At 40.8% G+C, this 24,633-nt stretch overlaps 1 protein-coding gene across 7 annotated transcripts in view; it reads left to right on the top strand.

Annotated features, from left to right (window-relative positions):
* Window positions 1-24,633, top strand: part of ANK2 (ankyrin 2) — a 347,429-nt gene that overhangs the window by 151,494 nt on the left and 171,302 nt on the right. For 2 of the 7 annotated variants that reach the window (XM_021394063.1, XM_021394058.1), the window contains exon 1: window positions 15,399-15,540. The exons of 3 other annotated variants lie outside the window; for them this stretch is intronic. In XM_021394063.1, the coding sequence (XP_021249738.1) occupies window positions 15,418-15,540 (123 nt within the window). In that variant the 5' untranslated portion in view covers window positions 15,399-15,417. Of the gene's footprint in view, window positions 1-15,398; window positions 15,541-24,633 lie in introns of those variants that run through there. 2 more of the 7 variants (XM_021394065.1, XM_021394061.1) reach the window with 1 other exon arrangement.

Raw genomic sequence — 24,633 nt, 5'->3', positions numbered from 1 at the left:
TCTGTGGGTTGTATGACAGAACCTCCTTAATGCAATGGGAGTGCATTTGGAGAAATGAGAGAGGTTGAACTGAAATGTCATGTAAAATCACAGATGTGATGGCCTATTCATAATTTTGAGCATCTGTTATGCTAAGAAACAAGTCAAACACAAGGTTAATTTAGGGGATGGCTGTGATGAGCAGCGCAGTAAGTTGTGCGCGTGAAATGTTTAGAAGTGAAAATGCATCTGGGAGCCCTAGGCTGCTCCTCGCTGTGCTGTCAGCTGTAGCGTTCATGCTTTGTGCTGCAAGCCCTTCCAAAACACTGGGGAAACAAAAGAAGGCTGAGAATAGCCAGCAGGCTGGCCTCTTCTCACAGGGGCCACCCTGCAGCTCCCTGCTACTGCCAATGCTTTGCCACAAACACGCAATGGAGTTGTGTAGCCAGGAGGCTATGGTTTTATTATTTACTGCATGGACGTCCAACTTTTTCACTTGCCTGAGCCACACTGAGTAAAGAGGAATTGTTTCAGGCTGATGTTTTGGTTGTTGCTGAGTAATGGGTATGCACTGAGCCAGACTGCTCAGAGGGCAAGAGCTGCCACTGTGATGCTGCAGAGCAGTGCCAGGCTGGGCCACGGGTTGGACACGTCTGATTAGTGGGGCAATGAAATTTATCTCATAACACAAAAGCAAACTGCGGACATCTAGGCTGGGTTCTTGTCTGTATACAAAGAGGTTTGTTGGCCCAAGCCTCATAACCTGTCTCAGGCTCTTCTGTCCATAATTGCCATTCCAGGATAGCACAGGTCAGAGAGGATATCCTTCAAGAATTAGTTAGCATCAGTGGTTACTGAGTGTCATGGTAAACATGGTTGCCTGAAAAAAAACCACATTCTATGATTACTTAAAATGAGTCCAAACTTTACCAGATTGCCTATTGCAGAAATGGCTGTGTAATATTTACGCAAATTAAGCTGCAGTCACTGTGAGGGCTCTTCTGCATCTGTGCTGCAAAGGGGTGCTTGAGAGCTCAAGGTTTGCCTGCACAAGTAGCGGTGGCAGGAACAATGCATGCTCTGTGCAGCAGTGGTGAGTGAGCGACGGGATCTCAAGCAGGACACAGGTGCTTCCTGGGATAAAGCCATAATGGCAAAAAGAACAGGAAGCTTGAAAGTTTGAAGCAAAACCTATGTTACAGAAAGCTTGAACGTACAGTAATAGATATCATAAGTACCTGTATTTAGAGATGTGAAGGCAATTTCATGTACACTTACAAATATAAATGAAGGCCCAGTGAAGGACACACAGCATAGCAGTGCCTACTAATTGATATTATCTGAAGGTTGTACATTTAAAATATGCTATAAAGTATGTTAGAAACTAAATACAACCTTATGTTATTATTACGTAGTTAGATTGTAAGACTTTCAAAATCTAAATTCCTTATCCTAAGGCATGGATGTAATATTCACACGTAAAATGCAAGTTACTTACAGCATTGCTATATAAAATACTTACATATAATATATTTATAAATTCTGCTGGGTTTCCACACCCCTCTGTATCTCTTCTTTGTGGGCTGATTGTGGTTGTGGAAAGGTGAATCCTAGAAATGTTATTGTTCTAATTATGATTTTTGAAAAGTTTGCAAGCGTTTCCTTCAATCCAGGAAAGGTGCTAACTCTGCATTGTGCAGTGTTGGACAATGCAGTGACCTTCAAGCCAATCCCAGTAGAGACAGGGTAAGCATGTCAGCACAAGGCCACAAATTAACCCAGCTACAACCAGGGCTGGGATGCAGCATCACGCTGCTGTGGCTTTCCTGCTGTTATGGCTGACCAGCACACTCTGCCATGTGGACATCTTGGCTGATTCAGTGTTTTTACAGCGTGCTCCATTGCACAGTGTCAGCTGCCCAATGAAATACTGGTAGACAGGGCTTTGCTTGCAAATGCATTATTTCGGAGGTTTCTGAAGTCTCAGATGAAAATATTAGTGCATGACAGGTCTGTTCCTCATCTTTAGAGCTGTTCTACTTTAATAACAGTGTATTAATTGGGCCATTCATTCACCGTGTTAATAGGACACCTGGGATTTGAATCTAGGTTTCTCACATCCCAAGTGATGGGCTATAGGTTAGCAAGAGTTACTCTGTTTTCTCTCACTGGAGTTCAGCTTTCTGCCTTTTCCTTACTGTTTACACCTACTTCACCAGTTTATTCCTGCTCAAGCTAGTTTCCTGCTTTGAAATTCATCTTCTGTAATCATTAGTGTCACCAGAAAAATTTGCATGCTTTGCAAGTTCTCAGTTTGGCAGTCCTGTGCTCAGGAAGAATAGCATCTGTTCAGTGCTCTCATTGCAGGTGGTCCAGGAGTGCTAACATGGCAAAGTGAAATGAAAATGCTGTTTGTAATCCAGCACTGTACATCATGGGATAGAAGCTTGCTTTGTTCTTTGCAAGAGCTTAAGGGATGGATGATAAATTGACCTGTGAGGCAAAACCTTGGTTTAAGCTGACACACCCACAGTTTTTTTGTCCTCCTTTTTCGTGTGAAATCTGTATCTGCTGCCTATATCCCTTTCCAATGTAGAATGCAGCCTTAACTTGTGCAAATAAATAATTTGCCCTTTTGCCATGTGCATACAAACTGATGTGGCCAGCTCAAATTTGAACTGATCTGGCAGCTGGGCATCAGTTTTGGTCAGATTTTTGCAGAACTATTTCTAGTCCTTTCTATCTGGAGTTTGCTATTAACTTAACTACAGTGAAATAGATGTCACGTTTTAAAGAAGATTCTGTATATGTTCTTAGGAGTATTCCATTTTCCACATTGCAAACTTTCAGGGCTCCAAGCAATATCATCCAGTTTTTGACCTTGAGTAAGATGGAGGAAATGGATAAATTACTATAATCTTTATTCATTGTTTTTGATGCTGCCATCTCGGTGAAATGTAACATTGCTAAATATAAAGAGAGATTCAATGGGGATAATTTGATGAACTCAGCTAAGTTACGGTAAGGCTTCCGATTATCATCAGGCATGTCAAATTACTGTATAATTTTGCAAGCATATACATTTTTTTTTTGGTAATGATCTCTGCAATACATTTTCAAATATCCATAATTGCAAGAGGTTGTTTGAGAAAGTGGTTCAGACAACATCGTTACGTTTTTATTCCCAAGACTCCCAAGAAGTCACAGAGTTGTTCAAAAATTATTCCTTTTGGAAAGCCCTTGCTTTTAAATGAAGATGATGATTAATCCAGACAGATTATTGCCTTTATGTTAGCTATAAATTGGGACCCTTTCTTGGTTGTGGGTTTTTTGTTTGTTTGTTTGTTTGTTTTTGAGAAGACAAGCTAAATTCATGGTAATGTATATCTTTTTGTGTGACAGATGTTTCTCTTGATTCTGGGTAGTGCTTTGTTTCACACAGATGAAGGTGTAATGTTATGGATAAGTTCTTTTACTTGGTGGGACAGGTAAAGGAAAAATTGTGTATCAGATACACTGTCCTGTATTTAGTTTGAGATATATAGTTGCCTCTGCAAATGAGCTTCAGATCTGTAATGCTTTTATTTTTAGTATAAAAAACAAAATCAGACCAGTACCTTCAGTTCCATGTGAACATGGTCTTGGTCTAGCAGACTCATGCAGATCAGTGATTTCATAGCCTAGATCATTTCAATCTGTCATTGTAAGAAAATAGTTTACTCAGAGCCACATTTGTGCTTTTCAAGTGCAGTTCTCTGGATGTAATCTGAAAATTCTTTTGACAGGAAGCCAAGTTGGTTCTTGACAGACCATTGAAAGAGATTCTAATAAAATTCCTCCAGTCAGAATAGATCTTCTAAATGTCTGAAAGCTGCAAGGCTCTAGCCATTAAAAATAAGTAGGATTCTTTGATCAAAAATGTAAAGTAAATGCCAGAGTAAAAATAAATTACAAATCTTTGAAATGCCAACAGGTGTTGGAAGTACGTATGATAGCTATGCCCTCATGTGCTATTGTTTTTTTTCTTTTTTTTTTTTTTTTTGGTCTATTAAGAATTTTCATTATACAGTCCCATAAACAAGGAACTGGTAATTAAAAAATGATGATGATAATGGTAATGATGGTAATTAAGAAATGATAAGCTACATCTGGTATGATATCTGAGTAATTCATGTCTATTGGACTCAAAAATGTCTATTTAAAAATAGATAATATGTAGAAAATATAACTAATAGATTTTGAAACGCTTGTAAAAGGTCACCTGGAGAAGGTGTTTTCTGATGACTGTAACTATTAATCCCAAACCAACAGAAGCTTATGAGGCCAGGCCCTTCAGCAGTGGGTTACGCCCTGGTCAGGGACTTCTCATGTCACAGTTTTATCTTCAGCGCTTGCTTTGTTGCTTCTCTTTGTCATGTAAGGAAAATGTTTTTTTTTATTATTCCTCGGAGGCCTCTGGAGATTGTGAGGTGCTTCCAGTAGAAATTCCCTGTTAGTCTGTGTATTTGGGCAGCCAAGGATTTAGTAGTGTTTGTGATGCAGAGATCATCTTGTTCTATCTTACCCTGACGTAACTTATCCTAGCTGGCAGTGGAAGAGCAGAACAGGGGTAGGATCTGTGTAGTAGCATCCCCCTCTCACAGAGTTAGTCCATTGCCTCCTCTAACCAGTGTCAGTGTGTTTTGTCATGTATTCAGCAGGATGAAAGGGAATTTACAGGTGTTCGAATTAACGTGGCTCCAGCTGTCCTTGGAAAACTGTTTCAGAATTGACTGTGGGTAAAGATGACTTGTTGATGACCAGACTGTTTTCGTGATGCTAACTGCAGCACTTGCACCTAAAACAATGGTGTATTTTAGCTATCCCCAAACGTTGCGCTTAGGCCGTTGTAGTGCTGAAAGAACTGCATGAGATGAAAATGGAAATCTGGCGCTGTCGTAGCGTGGCTTGGCCAGGAGAGGGAGATCGTTCCCCATTCATTTCTAGAGGCTCTCGTGGTGGGAAGTACGACGCGGAATGTCTGCACTTTTACGTCGACTCCATGTTTTGAGCGGAAAGGCGGGTTCGCCACCGGGGACCTGGCTTTCCTGGGTGCAGAAACGTGGATTTCCGGCTGGCTTAGGCCGAGTTGTTCAGAATTCCTGGTCGTAGTTCCCGGCTGGGTCGGAGCGGCCGCCTCCAGGCCGAGGGCGCAGGCTCTCTCCATGGTGCTGAACGCCCGCCCCGGTTGGCACAGAAGTAAAGGCGTCTCTGCCTCCTTTTGGGAGGGAAAGGTGCAAAACATGCAACTTAGAAAACGGTTTAGAAGAACGGCCAGGCACGTTTCTTTGGATATATGTTTAGTACTGTTGTTAATTTGAAGGATTCCTGAAAATTATCTTTGAGAATTGTTAATACAAAAATTCTACCCACGATTTTTTAAGTGGCAATCAGATGTATCTGCTCTTGCTATAAGCAGTGGAAAAAAATGTGCTGGAAAGATTTCTTAAATGATAGACCTCTTTGCCATAGGTATTCAATGAAGCAATGTGTTATTAAACTCTATGTTTTTATTACATCATGTGAAAGCAAAAGAGAAAGAAAATAGCACTGTTGGCTTTAGAGAAGATATGCAAGACTTCTGGATGTTGTTACTAATGGTGCATTGTTGCTGATGTATTTTAGAAGTTGTGCTGTTAGACTATTATTATGAGGGTAAAGAAGAGGGAAAACGATGATTGGTTATGTGTAGTCACTTTATTTTTGACATCCACTCCTTCTTCTGTAGGCCAAATATTCAGGCTTCAAGTTGATTACAGCTTGTGAAATCAAAATATATAATTAGTCCCGATGTTGTATACATGATAGTTACGACATTTTATATACCACATATGTAGTAGGCAGAAATATAAAGATGCATTATTTAATCATAATCTTTTTCAATACCTTGCAAACTGTAACTTTATTGTAACTTATCTGCTTGTGAAAGTTACTTACTTTGTTTAATCTTTTATTTTGTAAGGTTCATTCCATAGGTCAGATGGTAAATATATTTATATATATATAAAAATAATATATAAAAATATATATAATAATAATATATAAAAATAATATATATATATATAATATGTATATTATATATATACATATGTATATAATATATATACATAATATATATGTATATATATATATAATATATACATATGTATATATACACATTATATATATATAAATATTTATAAATAAATATTTTATTTATTTTATTTATAAATTTATTTTATTTATAAATAAATATAAAGTTATATATACACACATATACACACACACACATTATGTATGTAATGTTATCCATATTATATATATATATGTATATATATATAAATATTTGTGTATATATACAAGGCTGAAGATTTTTTTCTGACAGGTATAACCATATAAACTTATTGTTCCAAGTAGATGTATTCACATTTGAATGGGCTCTATGTGACCCAGTGCTAAACTAAAGCGTAGAGACATTTCTACATGTACAAGCAAGAATGCTTATACAAAGCTGGTTATGTGCAACAGCTAGGTTACAACAGAAAAGGTTTGAAGTGAATGAGATCTTGGTCATGTTGAATTGCAGATTTTTGGAGCTACGGTGACCAAGTCAGTTTTCATGTTATGTGCTCTTGTTTTAAATCCATAATTCTTTCTTCTAGTATTATCATAGTTCATAAAGTTAATTTATTTGCAACATCCTGAAGCACTTAGCTCTAAGAAAATGGAATTCTGTAGCCAGAAGCAACAAATGTATTTTGTAAAATTGGTTATACTACATACAACACTGTAGTTCAGCAACAGTATTATGTAACAGTATAATATGATTTCTGAATGTAATGCAGTATTGTATCAGATATGTCAGTGGAATTAGAAAAAAACACAACCATCCTCCTTTTGCTTGTTCAGACACCTCAATGGAAAGACTTTCACAGCACCTGGGAAGACAAGTAAGAAGACATTTTCATCATAGGTGATGGGGTCAATCAGTCAGGGACACAACTGAAATATATGCAAGTACCTTTCAGCATATAATTTGGTTTCTGTGACTTGATCTTGAAATATGCCCTATTTCTTATGGCTAATGTAATTCAGTAATATCTGGCTATAATGCAAAAACATGGGGGAAAAAAAAGCCTTCTTAGAAAAGGCCAGATCATTATTTCAGAAGGCATTCAAGCAAAAGTCTTGAAAACATTTGTTTTTATCAGGAAAATGAAAAGTTCTAAAATGTTAGCCTCTCCCTTCACTTTTCTTGTTTCCCAATGGGAGACACTACTTCAGGTTGCACAAAGGAGGCAGATATGCACCACATGGGATTAGAAAAGGAGTGTTCCTTCAGGGTATTGGGCTGCTCAGCCATGACACTAGGTGCTAGCTGGGAAGCAGACTGAATCCAGATCCCAACCAGCTACCTCACTCATGGCTGTGAGTGCTCTCATAGAATCATCTTGCTTGGAAAATACTCAATATCATCAAGTATCATCTCAGGGGGGACCTTATCACTCTCTCTAACTACCTGAAGGGAGGTTGTAGTGAGCTGGGGGTTGGCCTCTTCTCTCTTGTAACTAGTGACAGGACAAGGGGGAATGGCTTCAAGTTGTGCCAGGGGAGATTTAGGCTGGACATTAGGAAACACTACTTTTCGGAAAGAGTGGTCAGGCGCTGGAATGGGCTGCCCAGGGAGGTGGTTGAGTCGCTGTCCCTGGAGGTGTTCAAGAAATGTTTAGATATAGTGTTGAGAGACATGGTTTAGTGGGGTGGTAGGTGGATGGTTGGACTAGGTGATCTTGTAGGTCTTTTCCAACCTAGCTAATTCTATGATTCTGTGAATCTAAGTTTCACCATCAACCTGGCCTACCAAATCCTATCACTAAACCATGTTCCCTAGTGCCACATTCCCATGTCTCTTAAATACTTCCAGGGTTGGTAAGTCCATCATTCTCTGGGCAAGCTGTCCCAATGCATGACCACCTTCTCTGTGAATAAATTCTTTTTAATGCCCCCATCTAAACCTCTCCTGGTGCAACTTAAGGCCTTTTTCTTGTGTCCTATCACCTGTTGCTTGAGAGACGAGAAGAGACTGACACCCTTGCTGCAACCTCCTCAGGTAATTGTAGAAGGCAATGGGATCTCCCCTCAGCCTACTTTTCTACCAGACTTAACAACTCTAATACCCTTAGATGCTCCTCATAATTTTTATTTTCTAGTCCCTTTACCAGCTTCATCGTTCCTTCTCTTCACGCCCTCAAGCCAACCAATATTTCTTTTGTTGTGAGGGGCCCAAAACTGAACTCAGTATTTGAGGTACCATACTCACCAGTGCTGTGCACAAGACAGTTCCATAGTCCTGCTAGCCACACTATTTCTGATGCTTGCCAGGATGCCCTTGACCACCTTTGCGCACTGCTGGCTATCAGCCAGTGTTCCCACGTCCTTTTCTGCAATGCAGCTTTCCAGCCACTCTTCCCCAAGCCTGTACCGTTGCATGGGGTTGTTATGACCCAAATGCAGCAGCTGGTGTTTGTCTTGTTGGACATAATATAATTGCATGGGACCTGTCCATCCAGCTTATCCAAATTCCTCTGCAAAGCCTTCCTCCCCTCAAGCAGATCAACAGACCCCCCTAATTTTGTATCATCTGTGAACTTAATGAAGGTTCCTTTGATCCTCTCATCCAGATCATTGTTAAACAAAATGTCACTGATAAAAATACTGAAGTCTTGTGTTGTCAGTGAAGCTGAGTCCAGACTGGCAAGTTGCACCTACAGAAACAGGGACCCCTGTGGGTGAGTGGCTGAACTCCTTGCAGCAGATCCAACGGAAGTGAGTGCAGTGACTAGACAGTGCAAGGAGGGAGCCTTCAGAATGCATTGCATAATTTTGGAATTGGACATGGTAAATCTGCAGCACCTTCGTGTTGATTCCCTTGGCTTCTTCTTTGTATTAATAGCAACTTCTGCCCCCACAAGATCAAAACAATAACCAAAGATGAAAGAAGGTAATGCAGGAAGGTGAGGGCAGGAAGTGAGATGAGAATACACATTGCAGTGTTGAACTCAGTAATTGTGGTCCTGATTCAAAGTCTCTGTCAATCAATAAAGTGCCTGCTGTTGAATTTGGTGAGCTATTGCATCAGGCCTTGTTTGACTTAATTAAAATAGAATGTGACATCAATATTTTCAATCAATAGGGTAACAAAAGCTAGTGATATTTAGAACTAATGCAACGTAGCTATTGTCAGAAAACTGGAAAATGGACACTCTTGCCAGAAATGCATATCTTTAGTTTATTTTGGATTCCGGAAAAAAAAGAAAAAAGGATGGTTCTTGAACTGCTGTCTTTGGCACAGCTGCAATGTCTCTTCCTTATGCCTGGGATGTTCAAATAAACTGTTGGCATCAGTTTTTGAAGTGTTCTTTTATATCTCTTTCTTGGTGTTCAGAAAGCTGGTGATGTGTGCAAAGTCATTGCTTTGTCATGACATAGCTTGGACAGTAATGAAGGATGACTGCAAAGGCTTTTAAAACTTGAGAATTACAGTTTTTACATCTTGCTTTATTTTTGGTTTATAAGGACCTGCCTATAACAATGGTACCTTGAATATGTAGTTAAACTGCAGAACTTTGCCTTAATACATTGTGGATGCTGTAAATTCAGATGTATCCAGAGAGAGACTGGACAAATTCATGGATATCAGCCTTTGAGTATTGCTAAATTAATTGAAATATCTAACATAGATGACCCTCAATCTGAAATGATTGGAAGGTGGGAGAGGACTTGAAGAAAATATTGTACATTTGTCTTCTACTCTTTGCTTCGTACCTGAATTTTAGCTGTTGTTTGAGTCAGAAAACTTTGGTCTCATCCCGTAATGTATTGCTCATAAATCCTTAGTATCATTACGTGTTTGCTCCTATCTCAATTTTTTCATCTTTAATATAGTAAAAATTCCTTTTTTTAAGAGCAGATTAATACTTTTGGTATCTCTGTCAAGACAAAGGTAGCTAAGCAGTATAATTTTTTCTGGTTTGATCGTGAATTACATTTAAAGTTTCTATCAATGCTGAACCAAACAACCTGAAGGCAGAAGTTCACTGGTCAAGGAAAGGTGTGGTATTGCAAATATTACTGTGTTGTTCTCAGTATGTTTTTAATACCAATGAAAGTCTTATTGCTGCGAATTATACCCCATTGTTCGGTATAATTATGTTTTCTTGTATAACAGGAAAAAGGAAAGACATTATTACTGGTCTAATTTGTGTCTATTAATATATGTGCTATAAGTTGCCTTTTTCGTTTCTTCATCTCTATTGTTTCTTTTTAATTAAAAACATTGATGCAATCAAGGTACAGAAAAAAGCCACAGCGTGGTTTTGTATATCATTTTTTCAGTTCCAATTACAGTGATTATGGTGATACTACTGTCTGACCTAGAGCTTTCTGGAACACATTGTCCTCACATATTCAGCAATGTAAAAATGAGAGTACGTGGAGCTTTTTTAAATCTTAATATTTTTTCCTTTCAGAAAAATATAAAATCTACAAAGAGTAGGTATGTGATTCTTAAGTGACTTGTAGGATTATTGTACCTTCAGAATTATGACAATTGCTACTATATATAAATAATAAATAGGAGTGTGAAGTGAACAATAAGGCAGGAGGCAATTTATAAACATAGCGTATATTTCTATAGTTAGCTTTGTGCTTTTGCTTTCAAAAGAATTAGTTTGTCTTCTATTGTAGGAGTATGTAATTCTGTAGATATTGAAATGGCTGAATGTGCTAATATGCACAATGCATCTAAATCTGTTTAAATAGTTGAATTAAGTACTGAGTTACACTGCTCTGGCACTTCATTATTTTTGTCCCTGTCAAAAATACTCCATCTTCTCCATGCTCATTCCTTAAGAGATGGCTTTCACAGAATCATTTCCCAATCAAAGGGAGAAGGATGCCTGCTCCTGACGTTGAACCCCAGTAGAATATCAAGAGAGAGGAGAGGTCGGCATCGTTTTTGTGAGTAGAGGTGAGCTAGTTCTGCAAGTCAGCTCTCTCCAGGTCACTGGAGGCTGTGTTCACGTCTCCATACCTGATCTAACCCTACCTTTCAGCAAGGAGCAGAGGTATAAATCACTGCACAACTTGTATGGGCAGAGGTTGTTGTGGCTGCATGGTTGTGAAATAACATATAGATGTGCTTGTTAGATATTATGTAAAAGTTAGGCTGCACACTTGTAGGGAACCTAACTCTGAGGCAGAATTCTGGTCTGCCTTTTCCAGAAGGGTTATCTTCAATGCTGGACAAATACTGAATTGCCCACTTCTTGTCTCTGCAAGATTATTGTCTCATATTGGGACAGGCCTTTCCCATTTTTAGCTGTCTGAAACCAATTTTGTTTTCCAACCTATTTCCTGAATGTGCTAGTGGCTTAGAACTAGAAAGAACAGTCTCTGTTCTGGGTTTGAGGTGTGAAAGGTTTTTCCCACTCCATCATTTCCTCTTTTTTTTGTAATTCTGGAAATGATGAGAACAGATTTGAGTCACACTTTCTGATGTTATATCTAGGCTAGGTTTTAACTTCTCTCACTGCCCATGTGATTTATGGAGAGGGAACCTCATGTTTATGAGAGGGACCCCTGTTAGTGGATATGCTTCAGGGAAGATAATTGCTTGTTTACATCCCCTCTTCTTGTACGCAATTACTGTTGATTTTCATCCAGTAGGTTTCTGTAGATGGAAGATGCTGGTTTGTTCAGCAAATCATGCGTCTCTACCTGAAAGCTGGCAGTTAAACCTGTTAAAACCAAGTGCTGATCATAGCCGTGGCTAAAAGAGCACTGCAGTGCAGGAGCTGGTGAGTCAGGGTAAAACAACAAAACCTGGAGAAATTAGGAGATCAGGCCAGGAGGTTAAAAATAAATGCCAATTTATAAACCAGGGACGTGGAGCTGTAACCCTAATTAAGTACCCACATGCTGAGGATCACTTGGTGAGGTTATTCACTTGAATATTCACAAATGACACTAGAAATTGTACAAGTTGAGACCTTAAAAGCGTCATTATCCCAAATGGGAATATGTTGGATCTCAGGAGTTATGTTATTTCTACATTCAGAGTTAATTATGTCAAATAGATTTCAGGAAAAACAAACAAACAAAAAGACAAATCCAACCAAAACCCTTTTCCTGGTGTTGTGTTCTTTTTATGTTGTGCATCTGCCCACTCCTATATACTCCCCTCCTACGTACTGTTTGTGGCAGCATCTCTGTTTTCTGCTTTTCTCATCTAGCAGCTTCACAATACATTTTCTGTGTTTTCTATGTTAAGGGGGAAATTTTTCAGTCTTCATTTTTGCTGAACAGATCTTGAAAACTTAATCTTCTGATTGATGTCTACAGAAGGATTACTATATGTTAAGATCAGGTAAATGCTGTATTTACAGGGCAGTGACTCGCCATTTTCTACTTTTATCAGGGAAATCTCTCTGTCTTGAAACAGAACACTTCTTTCCTGCAGGGACATTAGCTGTGTGAAGTATGAGCGATACGGACTTGATGTATCCCAGACTGGATATGTTCTTTCCAAAATAACCTATTAGAAGCTACTTCTTTTTTGCTACACGGCGATCAAATACTTTCATGTCTCTTTGAGGTCAGGGGAAAATGTTTATGGTACATAATGGTGAACTTACAGAACTGAAGTTCTTTCTTAGTGATGTGAGGAAGAATATTTGCTATTTCATTTTGTCTCATTTGGTACCAGTTGTTCAAGCATCCAGTTTTTTCTATCATGAAGAGAGGTTATAAAGAACATCAAGTTCTTTATTGGCTTAAGTGAATTTTCTGGAAAAAAAGAAGCTATTTGAGACTGAGCTGATGAATGTGCATGTATCATCAGACGATGACAAACTATTTAATTGACACTGACTCCTGTAAACCCTCCTGTGCTATCAAACCCTATTGTGTGCTTTACATATCAGGACTTAAGTTTTTAGTGGCTCAAGGATATCTTAAAGCATAATTTAGGAAAATCATAAGAGTGGAACTTGTAAGTATGGTGGCCTGTGATTTGATCTTATTTTCAAATTTCCTGCTTAAAATCCCTCAAAAAGGTTTATTTAGGAGGTAAGCATTCAAAATTTGCTGAAATCATCTACCCTGCCATACTGTCAGTCTTTGAGCACCCTACATCACTAATCCGGTTGCCCTCCATGGATTTAGGTTTGGATAGGTCTGAAGAGTTAGCAGTCTTGTGTTTTGCTTTACTTTTCTCAATTTCAGCTTTATTTTATTTGTTGTGGGTGTCTTTCAAGTGTGTAGGTAGTAGCTTCAGATAGGTTTCTGAACATGCTACAGATGGAGGAAGATGAGGGCTTCCTCGCTGCAGCATAAGTGGGGAAGGCAACTGGCAGTCCTGTTAAAGAATCCAATTTTCTCATGTATTTTATCCCCTTAGTTTCTTCCACCTGTCTGGATTTTCTGGTGGCTGCTGCTTGTTTTCTTGTCATTAGCGTTGGCTATCCCAGTTTCTTATAAATGGGAACAACCTGGAGAAAATCAGCCTGTATGGACAAGGGAGGTTTGCTGGCACTCTGAACTCCACCTCTTCTGACATTTTCTTCTAATTTGGACCAAATGGGCAGATCACTGGCTCAAACACAAAATATATGCCTCTGTAACACTTCATTGCAGAAAGAAGTGCTTTATGAAAATCTGGTCTTGAATATTTGTGAAACTCTCAAAGTGATATCTTGTAGAAATAAGACAAGCCATCAATAATGATAAGTTCCATGGTATAATAAATGATCTTAGTCTACATCGACAGTGCACAACCAAGCTCCACGAGTACAAGAATAAAGTGAGATCAGGATTAGTCCTGGTCTGCTTGAGCTGCTGCCATGTGAAGAGCTCACAAGACATCTGTTAGTGTTTCAGCAGTACTGTGTTACAGTGAAATTCACGGTGCTCAGCTTTAGTGGCCACTCAGCCAAATCCAGTGTGAAATCAAGGAATACACTGCAAAGGGAAATCCAGTGAAGAGTAATCCTTTCTTGGCTTTTGTGACGTTCGGTGCCACTGCACCCCTGGCTCCTGGGGCGGCCAAAGCAGGGCTGCAGACATCTCAGCTGGGCTGCAGACATCTCAGCTTGGCTGTAGGCAGTGGCTTCCCGCAGGGCCTGCCTGGCAGAGTCTGGGTCAGTGGTGGTGGAGGGAGATGAAGTGGGATCAACTGCCTGCCACAGACTAATGCAAGGCTCTTTTTATCTATGTGTGTCCTGTTTTGATAAATAAATGCTTGACGCTAGCAGTGATAACAGTTAACCCAGGGAGGTGGGAGAGAAGCTTTGGTGTTCTGGTTTTAGCTGGGGGATAAGCAATGAGGGAATGACAGACCCATCTGTCTCTGATATTAATGCTAGAAATTAATGCCTCCAAAACAAACGGCTGGTGGAGGGAGGGGAGAGACTAATTAACAGCATGTTCTTTCCACCACTTCAATAATTCTTCCCCATCTTCTGCACGGGGCTTCTCAAGTTGCCTTAGTGAGCACGTGAAAGCAGGTTTTGGCACTGCATAATAAAGAGCAGCACACTGTGGGGTATTATTTTTACCTCGGTAGAGCTGAGCAGGGCAGGCTGAGCCCTGATTACACTGCGTGCTCCCCTCCCAGCGTCCCCCTCCCCGCTGCATTGGGCTCGCTGCTTAATGCAGCGCTCCTGATGCAGCCTCACGTGGCTGCGTACAGGCACAATGAGGGCTTGAGCATCGCCGGCTGCACTGAGGCAGAGCAGGCGCTGCCTGCAGGTGGGCTGCCTGCACCCAGCGGCTCTCGCTCCCATTTCATACCCACCAGCTGGACGAGAAGGGATGGGTCGCCAGGAAGAGAAGAGAGGGTAGTACGTACCAGGCTCCCGCACCCAGGCGCAGCGGCGGCAGCAGTTAAGTCAGACTGCACCATTTTCTTCTCGCCCTGCAGACAGGCAGCGTGAGGAGGCGCAAGGAGCTGCTCCCTCTCCAGCGGGTGGGCACGCTGAAGTGGAGCCTTCCTTCCAGGCAGGAGACACAGCCAGCCTCTCTGAAGGAATCCCCAGAGACCTTCCCAGTTTGGTGCTGTGTGCTTAAAGCCCAATTCTTCCTCTCCAGCTAAGCTCATTTTTTGCTTGCAGTCACAGCTGAACTGAAGAGGCTCCAGCCTGCTTGCAGCTATTTGCCGGCTGCACTCTGACTGTGAGCACTTTCACACAGTGCATGGATGTGGCTCTCATGCCCCTGAATCATGGGTGCTGCAGAGCCCTGACCTTTCCCGGGCTGTTGGAGGAGTGGATTGCCACACCAAGTTCTGGCTGGTGGACAGCACCCCTGCAAAAAGACTGACCCACCTGGATACACGTGAGTGGGGGGCACGGCTGCTCCAACATGGCTCACGCGGCGGCTTCCATTAAAAAAGTTCGAGAGTCTGAACTTGAAGAAAGGGAGAGAAACCTTGAGAAGGAAAGGAAAAGGCAGCGGAAAATCTCTAGGGCAGATCGCAAACGCAAGGTATGAGGGGAAAACCTACCTCCTCCTTCTTCCCCCTGCACTCTTCCTCCTATCTGTGTGGTGTTTTGCAGGAGTTCATTGCCATGTGTAATGTTCTCTCCTTCATTTTCCTTCCCTATCACTCCTATTTCCCATCCGCATCCCTTCCCACCCTCTCTGTGCCCTGCTGAGGCCCTAGCCCAGCCACAGTAGGACGGGAGCACTGCCTGTCATGGCAGCCCGCAGCCGCACAGAGAGCGTGCACATTAGGGAGGCATTGGTACCCCCAAAAGCACTGGAGATGGGTGTCATTCCTCAGTAGCCAGGTGCTTCCTACCTCTAGCTGATCTGAAGAAGTTGGCAGGCAGGGAGGTGGCTGTGGTGGTGACTGCAGTGTGGAGGTGCATTTCTGCACTTCATGACTGCATTTTTCCCCCCATTTCTCATTTTTATCTCCACTTCCCACATTGGTAGCAAAAGTGTCAATGCTAAATGCTGTATGGAAGACCCGTGGGGTGGATGAGCTGGGTGGCTGTTCAGTGAGGTGTCAGTCACTGGTGCTGTGCTAGCAGCCGTGATTCAGTGCATTTACACCGCACACTGCAGGTATATTTGTCTGGCTGTGGCCTGAAACAAGACAGCAATTTGTTGTGCGTTTGTGTCAGCTGCTGGTGGCAGTCTCTGATTCTGTCAAGGCCTTTGTAGTATTTAAATGTTTCAGGTTTTGGGGGGCTTCTCCTAATTTATAGTAAGCTGTTATTTTCCTTCTGCATTAGAATATGAAATGCTCTGGTTGCCTTGGGAAAAAAAACCCAACAAACTGCAGAATAAAAAAATGGATATAAATGATGGATTTGCCAGATCACTCTATGGTTTCCAAGGACACAAGTAATGTACAGTGGTGGCGAAAACACGAAAGAGTCTGAGGCAGTTGTTGAGGATAGCAGTAGCGTTGGGCTGCATCAGGACTGCCCGTGTTAATGCCTCCTCAGTGCAACCTGCTGACTTTGGTATACATTAACTCATTTGCTGACGCTATGATTTGTTCCATTCTTTATAAATATCTTGTGGAAGGAATAGCAGCAAGAGATATAATTAATCTGTCCTATTTTTCTTTTCTCTCACATTGCATATAAACACAGATCTCTCTGTAAAAGGAAAAGGATCAGAATCCAGCACGGTGACATTTGAATTTACAGATCCTTTTGGCGAACGTGTAGAATTCAGGAGCAGCCATCTGCTCCATTGGCATACCTGAGAAATTCTGAAGTCATTTTGTATTCAGTCTTATGGATTTCACTTGCTGAACTGCATAATTAAAGTGATTGAGGCCGTTGGATACCTTTGGGACCTGTGGGTACGATCTCCCTGACTTCCATAAGGCCCTGTTTGCAGAGCGCATTAAGTTGCATTGTAATTCTCTTTATCAAAACAAGAATGTCATTTCTAGTGTATGCAGTGCTTGGGTGCACAGGAAGAGCTGCTTGGGGCAGATTGTGATTACTGTCCTAATCCCCTAAATGGGACACTGCAGCATAAGGTAGTTTTTGTGATTACATTCCTGATTGTGGAATTCTCTGTTAAATAGCCTTGCTTTTTTGTTTTCTAATGTTTGTGTTTCTTTGCTGGAGAGTCTCTTTTTCACATTTGCCCAATGCTCATCTCAGCTATTTAATCACAGCATGTGTTGTTTTTCCTGAATTTCATATACCATGTTTCATAAATGTGTTTCATTCGAACATGTATTCTACTATTTTAATTAGAGTGGGATGGAATTAATCGTGCCCCTCCTGCTATCTCTGTTCTGAGAGTGCTGCATATCCCTGGCTGGGAGTGGGCTGGCTCAGGCTGTGTTCATGTCAGCAATAATGTCTGGTGGTGCAGGCTGCCAATCGGATTTTCAGATCTAAGAAGCACCAGTAGTCTTTGCTTAGAAAACACAGACAGCATCATAGTGTTTGCTCATCTTCCTTTTGAATATTCAACAGTGGTCCTTGCTCCCGTCTCCCTTTCACTGCAGCTGTACCTTGCTGTTACATAAACAAGGGCTTGGCTGCACCTTCCGCTTGCCTTCAGACATGTGGGTGTGGGCTGGGCCAGGCATCTCCCACTTGCTCCTTCTTCACGAGACAGACAGCAGCACACGTACAGCTTTGTTCGTATCTGTGTAGATGCCCATACTGCGCAGAATGCATAGTCTCGAGCAGGGCATACATATATGAATATGTATACACACACATTCACGATATCCACAATATCTGCAAAATATGTAACATATATTATGTAGAGAAGATAACATGATTATTTCTTCATCAATGTAGTTTATATATATGTGATACATGTTTTTTTTATTTAATGTATCACATTGCTGATGAAATACAAATTGTTCAACAGTGTAATGTGAGCGTCTTCTATTAGGTGCAGAGCCCTCCCAGTTTTTCTTGACTCCCTTGGAAAATGGTGACAGTCAGCAAAAAGTATGTGTAGGCCCATGACAGATGAAAGGTAAATTAATATAGTTTGTCTGCACTTAAAGTCTTTCAGCATATGGGTTATACGGTCCCAGCTTTGTGACTCATTTAAAAGCTTTTGCACTGCAGTGACTGGATTTTCAGTACAGCAGAGACCCATTTTGTTTCTAGGAACAGGAGTGAGTGAATGTATAGTAAGCTGTTGTGAACGGTCTTTTTCAAATTCTCGTGTATGTATTTTATATGCATGTATCTCTCTATATACTGATCCATGCTGAATACTTGAACTGCTGACGTGGCCTTGGGATGGAAACTTTTCTCTGACCCTGGAAGATCCTGATTATGCAAAAGAGGACAACGAAGGACTGCAGCTTTATCTCTTCCACTCTGACAGCACACTGGGCAGCTGTTAGCACTGTCCTGTGTGCTGCCTTCCAGGGATGCTGCAGGGTGTGGGATCTTTGTGGATGTGCCCAGTCACTGGAGTATTTTGCTTAATGCTGTTTTGTAGTGCGATCATCTTCCATCTTGATGGCAGCATTACAAACCATGGCTGTAGCTTCTGTGCCTCTCGGGTAGGGCAGAATCTTCTTAAATGTCATTATTTTTGCTGTGTGACATAGTTCTGGACAGTAACGACACCCTGGCCATTCACGGAGTTAGGAAAATGCCCTGCATCATTACCAAACTTGCTCAAATGGTGTGTTTGCATGTCTTAGGCATCTGTAGTTCTTTAGATATTAACAGAAGTATTCCACATCCATAAATTGGGGGAAAAAAAAAAAAAAAAAAGATGTTTGTAAGCTGACAACAAAACTCAAGACCCTCTCCTGCATTCTTTCTGACTTGATTTCTAAAACCAGTTGATGAAGATAGGCTCTAGTCATCCTGCATTCACGTGGGTAATTTTCATTTACACATTCAGTCTTTTCCTGCAATGGTGAAAAATACATGCTGATGGAAATGCAGAATAAAATGTGCATGTAAACAACAACAAAAAAACAGCCTGAATAGTTGGATACCTGAATGTATCAAGAATATTAAAAGCCAGGTGCCAACAAAGGAGGTGAGCAGGTTAAAGTCTGTAGATAGCATCAGTGCTCAGGCATGACTAATTCAGTTCCAGCTGAGCTCAGGTTGTGCAAGGCCTGGCTCTGCTTGCTGCATGATGCCTGTGTGCGATAGCTGCCTATCACTCATTTTCTGCAGAGTGAGAAAAACGAAGGGGTGTGATTACGTTGGTGGTCACCCTCGGAAAAAAAGTACCCTAGACACTCCCCAAAATGCTGTTATCAAAAATTGATTTAGCTACTGAATAAAAGTGATTCTTGAAAGTATAAAAATGGTATGCTGATGCCTGCTACCCTTTTACCATCAGTGCTGAGGACAGAGTTTGGCCTCTGGGCTCTGCTGTCAATACGCAGAGTATTTATTTAGTATTTAAATAAACAATTTTACAGTGTTTTTTTTTTTTAATGTATTATAGTGTATCTTTTTTCAATAAGGTCAGCCTTACGAGTTCAACATCTTTTAGCAACTTACCTCAAAATTTCCTGCAGTATTTGATGTATTCACTGCTGCTGGCCAAAAGAGATTGGGAAACAACAGCATATCAGAGAATGTTGTCCTTCACTTGACACCCTAAGTACTCACATACAAAGCTCACATACAGCTGCTGCTTCTAGGCAATATCTGTAGAAGAGCAAGGCTGGAGGGAGAAATAAAGGGCTGCTGCTGTCAGTAAAATTCAGGGGCATGGAGAAGAGTCAGCATTTAATAGATGGCTTCCATCGTGTAGCTGCAGAGGGCAGTGATTGAATTTTCTTTGTGTTCCTTCAACATAAAGATATTTCCTTGCATTATCACCTCCTTTTTAATGAACTGAATATCAGAAAAAAATCTTATGTTCAGAAATTCCTGTAGAAATGAATGCCACTTTTGTGTCTCAGAACCGAGAAGAAAAGCCCATTTGAAACTGAGTATACTTCGGGCAGGAGAGGTGTGTGGAGCAGTTCTTCACTCTTGGTCAATTGGTTCATGGGTGCCAAACACAGCATCTCCTCTGGTGTCAACATGCTGCGAGATCTGTGAAGAATTTGCATTTGGCTAATGAAGACAAAGAATCTTGCGCTGTTTAACCTCTCTCTATTTGAAGCCGTAAGGTTTATAGCACCTTTAACCTCCTGTTTTTTCTTTAGCACTGAATATATCCTGTCTGTTCAGTGTTCTGTTTGTTGCCTTGACAAAGATTTTTGTGATTCACTAGAATTTCTAGATGTTTCAAATGCCTCTTCAACCACAAAAAAGAAATCTTTTTGTTTCATAACTGTTTGTGTAGATGGTGCCTATTCCTGATGCCTTTTGAGCATTTACGTTATGTACCTCAACCTTCTGTTTTCATTATGTAGATACTTCGCAGGATGAAAATAATACTGCAGTTTGATTCCTTTCTATAAAGTGCAGCTTCTTTTGATGACACTGTATTTCATAATAAATTGGTATTTGTTGCTTCAGTTTATAGATGTTCTATCTCAGAGGAGTGATATGCACATAAATGCAACACTGAGGCTTGCAAATAATTCTGTTTTGTTGGTGATGTACCGAATAATTTACCAAGCCACTATTATGAAGTTTAAATTGGTCCTTTGCAAAAGATCGTACAATGTCCATTCACATATAAAGTATTTGCTGGACAGTCACTCTCACTGCATTTAGAGAATGCATTGTTTGGTGTGTCTTTCTCAGGCACGTTACCTACAAAGTTCAGTATGGGTTTAGCCTTAAGAGGGAAACGAGTGGGGTTTTAAAATAATTGTAGGTTAATCTTTGTTCAGCCTTCTGCAGGTAGAAAGTGCTTCTGTGGTGCCAAATATCATTGTGTGCATAGTCTATTTTTCTTTGAGAATTTTGCATTGTTTGCCATAATTAAACTGGGAACAAATGAACGATATACTGAAACAAAGCAAGCCTAGCAGTTGTACTAAAGACTGATGATCTCCAGTTCCCTTATTTCTAATAGGAAAGGAACAGTCTTCAAGACAAGTTTAAATTTACTCACCTTTATTTAGGTTTGCTGTCTTAACAATACCATGATTTATATGTGGCTTTTTAAATTTAATTTAATTTCTTTGGTAGCTATTGAAAGACAAGATTTGTTTGGTTTCAATAAATCATATGTAGGTTACACTTGAAAACACTGGTCATTTACCTAAGCATGTGTTTTGTATCTTGGGTAAATTTGCCTCTATGCAGCTTTAGGTTAAATGAATTTATGTCTGACACACTTGAGAAAATATTGTCTGTTTGGAGACAGATGAGGTTGGCTAGAAGATTATGTCATTGACTAAAGGCAGTGGCAGTGCTCTTGTGTGTTTAGTGAGGAGAAGCACTGGACTTGGTCTAGGTCCCAAGTCCAGTAAAAATAAACCATTGGGCTTACAGCGCAGTTGTTGGATGCTGTACACAGGAGGAGCTAGACGTCTTCCTGATGTACTTCATCTGTCCTTTTGTATTGGCAAAGTTTTCGTTTCTCATTCCAACTATTTCAGTAAAAAGAACTTTTGTTGAACTTCAAAGGAGCAGCAGAGAGAAATGCCAAAAACTACCTAAGGTGACTCCACCTCTCATGGTCTCCAGAAATTTAACAAGTGTCAGTCCTACTTACCGGGATCTATAAGTGATTTTAAAAAAAAATTGAGTCAGCATTTATGCACTGCATGAAATTATCCCCAGTAATTATTTGTAGCTATTTGTTGGCTTTTGTTTTCTTTCTTCTCTGAAAATGTCTTACATCCTTTAGATTGGTGACAGTGTCTGCACTACTGAAAGAATTATTACTTTGTTAGAGCAATTTTGTGTTGAGCAATTAAAAAGAATTGTTTTAAGGGAGCTTCTACAAATACAGGCCAGGGTTTGGAGAAAAAAAGAAAGAAAGAAAGAAATGTAGATGTAAGATGCTAAACTGTGAAATGTCAAGATTTTAGGGATCTGGCCTCTGTAATACAGTCCCTCAGGCTTTTTCATTGACCTCCTGGAGAAAGTTTGGCACCTGACAGAAGTAAATAGTGGCATGTGAGCACTGAGAAGCCATAATTTAATGGTGAGATTTGGAAGCACGCCCCAGTGTATGTATGTGCCAACCTATAGTGCATCCTGACCCTGGAAACAGCGAGTATGTTCATAGTGCATAAGCGGTTCAATAGGATTGTGTTATTCAGGCCACAGTTCTTCCCCTGAGATGAGGTCTTGCCCAGCACAGACTCAAATCACAACTGGATTGTGTTTCTGCCCTGCATCAGAAATTGTTGTTCAGCCTTTTCTTTGTGAACATGCATATTAGTATGGCTTCAGAATTTAAACAAACATTTGTAGGAGCATTTATCTCTTGATTGAGTGTCCATTTGAATTCCTTAAGTGTAATTAAGGCAATATAGTGAACATGGAAACAAGCATTCTATGTACAATTTGGAATGCCATCTGATATTTAACTCCTGTATGATGAATTTAAAGCAATTTAAAAACTATTTTGATGCTAATGCTTTAATTGACTTGTTGTGTAAATTAGTCATTAATGAGATAACTGGCTGTCTTCTCCGTAAGTCCTGGTCATATTTGAATAAGGAAATACAGATTTAGGAAGTGATGTTCATTAGTTACAGCATCATACTGAAGATAGTGTAAAGAGTAGGACTAAACAAAGGATAAATCTACTCTCAGTAAGTAAGGTGTTTGTTGGCCAATCTAACAGAAAACTTCTCATAGTCATTTTCAATTCTAGAACATGTTCTGAAGTAGAGAGCTGAACTTGTCTTTCATTAGAAAAAATCCCCTGATGTCAGTGAGTGTTGTCCGCGGTAGGTCATCAATATTGGTCTGGGAACATTTCTCAGGTGTGATGGAGATGACTACATTCCCTGTGGGATCTATTCTTCCGTCCTGACAACATGTTGTGTAAGTTCCCAAAGCTACTTTTAAGAAGTATTTTCTATTTCTTTCAGCCTGTCACAAACTTAATAGTTTAATAGCTTAGTAGTCCAATCTTAATACATTTTCTTCCTCAGAGTTCTAGCAAAATACTACAGCTGATGGTAAAACTGCATCCATACATTGACTTGATTGTTCATGCCCGCACAGTACCTTTAATGTTGCCTTGAGACTGCAGTCGCTCCTTGTAGATTTCTTTTTTGTTGGATTTTTCTTTTTTATATATTTTCTGTTCTCTGTACTGATCCCAGGCAATTCTTTTTGTAGCATCAGTCATTATAGCATTGGGTAGTTTCGTTTGAATCTGTAATATTATTTGTTTCCCTGACTGGAAACTTGTTATGTAGGGGAACATCCACAGTTTTCCTAAACTTCACTACATCCTGATGGATGCACCTGTTAGCAGCCTCACTGAGGTGAACATGGAGCCCCAGACTGCTCAAATCAACAGCTTTCCTCACCATTCAGTGGAGCTGTCCAGCTTTAAATTGGGGTAGATATCCTCTGCTGTTACCCAGTTATATACAGTATTAGAGCACATAATATGAATTACTGAAACCTGACAAATGTTGTTAAGTGAATTTCAGATGGTTCACAGAGTTGGCCCTGTACAAGGTGCTAATATGTTGGCACTGCTCAAGGGTTTTCTCTCAGGTAATTATTTATAAAAGTTCCATATATCATAAATGCATCTAGTAGAGCTTGCTGATAGTTTTTCAGGGATTTGTTCAAATCTATGTCAATGCTCATTCATAGAATGGCCTGGGTTGAAAAGGACCTCAAAGGTCATCGAGTTTCAACCTCCTTGCTGAGTGCAGGGTCACCAACCACTAGACCAGCCTGCCCAGAGCCACGTCCAGCCTGGCCTTGAATGTCTCCAGGAATGGGGCATCCACAACCTCCTTGGGCAACCTGTTCCCTGGTGGTGCGTCACCACCCTCTGTGTGAAAAGCTTCCTCCTAATATCTAACTTAAATCTCCCCTGTCTTAGTTTAAAAACATTCCCCTTTGTCCTATCACTATCCACCCTCGTGAACAATCGTTCCCCTCCTGTTTATACGCTCCCTTCAAGTATTGGAAGGCCACAATGAGGTCTCCCTGGAGCCTTCTCTTCTCCAAACTAAACAAGCCCAGCTTGCTCATTCTTTCTTCATAGGAGAGGTGCTCCAGCCCTCTGATCATCTTGGTGGCCCTCCTCTGAACTCATTCAAAGAGCTCTGCATCTTTTTTGTGCTGGGGGCCCCAGGCCTGGATGCAGTACTCCAGATGGGGCCTCACAAGAGCTGAGTAGAGGGGGACAATCACCTCCCTCTGCCTGCTGGCCACTCCTCTTTTAATGCAGCCCAGAACATTGTTGGACTTTTGGGCTGCCAGCGCACACTGCTCGCTCATGTCCAGCTTCTTGTCCACCAGGACCCCCAAGTCCTTCTCCACAGGGCTGCTCTCAAGGAGATATTCCCTCAGTCTGTATAAGTACCTGGGATTGCCCCAGCCCAAGTGCAGCACGTTGTACTTGGCCTTGTTGAACCTCATTAGGTTCTCATGGGCCCACTTCTCCAGCCTGTCCAGGTCCCTCTGGATGGCTTCCCTTCCTTCCAATGTATCCACTGCACTGCTCAGCTTGGTGTCATCTGCAAACTTGCTGAGGGTGCACTTGATT

The sequence above is a fragment of the Numida meleagris genome, chromosome 4 (genome assembly GCF_002078875.1).
Source record: "Numida meleagris isolate 19003 breed g44 Domestic line chromosome 4, NumMel1.0, whole genome shotgun sequence".
Lineage (NCBI taxonomy): Eukaryota > Metazoa > Chordata > Aves > Galliformes > Numididae > Numida > Numida meleagris.
Note: the sequence above shows the minus strand (reverse complement) of the source record. Positions and strands in the feature narration are given on the sequence as shown.